The sequence below is a fragment of the Stylophora pistillata genome, chromosome 7 (genome assembly GCF_964205215.1).
Source record: "Stylophora pistillata chromosome 7, jaStyPist1.2, whole genome shotgun sequence".
Lineage (NCBI taxonomy): Eukaryota > Metazoa > Cnidaria > Anthozoa > Scleractinia > Pocilloporidae > Stylophora > Stylophora pistillata.
Window position 1 is genome coordinate 14,653,567 of NC_142525.1, and position 2,092 is coordinate 14,655,658.

The 2,092-nt window shown below is 43.1% G+C and overlaps 1 protein-coding gene across 1 annotated transcript; it reads left to right on the forward strand.

Moving 5' to 3' along the window:
* The first annotated feature begins 523 nt into the window (after window positions 1–523).
* Window positions 524–1,871, forward strand: LOC148726764 (uncharacterized). Its single transcript, XM_088727942.1, has one exon. The coding sequence runs from the start codon at window positions 721–723 to the stop codon at window positions 1,420–1,422; it is 702 nt and encodes a 233-aa protein (XP_088584068.1). The 5' UTR covers window positions 524–720; the 3' UTR covers window positions 1,423–1,871.
* Window positions 1,872–2,092: the final 221 nt, after the last annotated feature.

Sequence of the window (2,092 nt, forward strand, 5' to 3'; positions counted from 1 at the left end):
CCTCATCAGCGTTACGAGCAATTCTTTTTCCTTTTACGCCCACTTCAAGATGGCGGTCTCTACCAACTTTCTTCCTATCACTTCCGGTAAATATCTCCTGCCTCGAACTACTTTTCCGTCAGTTCTTGTCCCAGTTTTGATCCTTGGATTCGAAAAATGCGTCACTATTCTAAAAGCTAGTTGTGATTCACATGATTTTCGAAATCTGCACCCAAAATACAAAATCGAGAAGCTAAACCGCCCACGGTTTAGGATGTTGGCTATGGCTCGATTTCAAGCATTCAAAAGCCCAGTCGCGTGTGAAGTTTTTACGTACCCTAGGTCGCTTTGTGAAAGAAGTCGCTAGTGTTCTTCAAACGTGTAGAAACAAGTATTCATTACTTAAACATAAACAGCATCCAGAATAAATTTGAAGAGCTCCAAGAGCTGAATGATGTTTTAAAAGCTCACATCTTGGTTATATCCGAGACTAAGATCGATCATTCGTATCCTAATAGCCAATTTACCCTAAACGGATACCACATGTATCGGAAAGACAGAGTAAAAGGTGGCGGAGGACTCATTGTCTAATTCTCCTCTGTAATTCCATCAAAGAAATTAACGCTACCGAGAGCATACAAAACGCTTGAAGCTGTCGCTGTCGAATCCAGGATAGGGAGAACTGATATAGCATTACTTGCTATCTATAGGCCGCCTAGACCGTCTAGGAAAGGCAGAAAAATGCCATCCGAGGACAAATACTTTCAAAAAGTAGAGGAAGAAATCAACGACATCTGTCAGTGGCTATGTTTTCGAAAACAAACAATCGTCATTGTTGGTGATTTAAACATGGACAGGTTACGACCTGACAGTGCTGAGGGAAACATTCTAACTGATCTTCAAGAAATTAACAACTTGGAGTGCTTGATAACAAAACCAAGAAGAATATCAGTTCACTCACAAACGCTTCTCGATGTTCTGCTCACAAATACCCCAGAACTTTTTGTAAAAAATGGAACGTACGATCCAGGACTAAGTGATCACTGTATTGTATACGGAGAAATGAAAGAGAAAGTTCATAAGCACAGAACGAAGGTAACTACCTACAGGCAGACGAGAAACACTGATTTTCAACAGCTCAACCACGAACTTCTAGAAGCACCGTGGCATGTGGGTGAAATATTCACTGATGTAGATGATAAGTACGAGTATTGGACCGCCCTCTTTGAGTGCACAGTGAACGCACACGCCCCTATCAAAAGAAAACGTGTGCGTGAAAAGGACGTACCCTACATGACCCCAACTTGGAAAAAGGCGATAAGGAACAAGAGGAAACACGCCATACTGTTTGCGAAGAACCGAACGCCAGAGAACATGGAACTTAAAAGAAAGTACAGGAATATTGCCACACGCGAACGGAGGAAGGCTATCATGGTATACTAGTTCGCCAAATCAGAGGAGCTGAAATCCAAGCCAAGGGAGTTTCACAACGCCTTTAGGCCATTTATTAGTAGCAAAACTAAGGAGTCCACCTTAATCAGTTTAAAAACAGAAGAGGGCATCATTGTAAAAGATCAATGCGAGGTAGCTGAGAAATTAGAGAACTATTTCACCACAGCTGCAGTTAGCATTGTAGGAGACAATGCTATTTGCATCACAGAAGAGAACCATGACAACCATGGCAGCGTTAAAGCTCTAAGAGAAGCATACCTAAGAACGCACTTCGAGTTCAATCGCGTCAGCAAGGATCAAGTGCAAAAGGCGCTTGAAAATATCAACCCCAATAAGTCCTGTGGGTGGGACCCCGGAGCACCGCCTAAACTCCTTAAGAACGTGGCCTGTGGAATTGCCCCATCGCTAATGACTCACTACAACAGCTGTATCGAGCTGGGGCGATGGCCTAGTGCGTGGAAAATGGGAGAGTGGACGCCAGTGTTTAAAAAAGGTGACAGACAACTGGCGAAGAACTATCGTCCCATCACGTCCCTCGTTACCGTGAATGAGACATTTGAGAATATGATCAATAAGCAAATCAGCGGGCTCTATGATCCAACTCTCTATCAGAGAATGACAGCTTATAGAAGACATCATAGCTGTCAGACCACTCTACTTA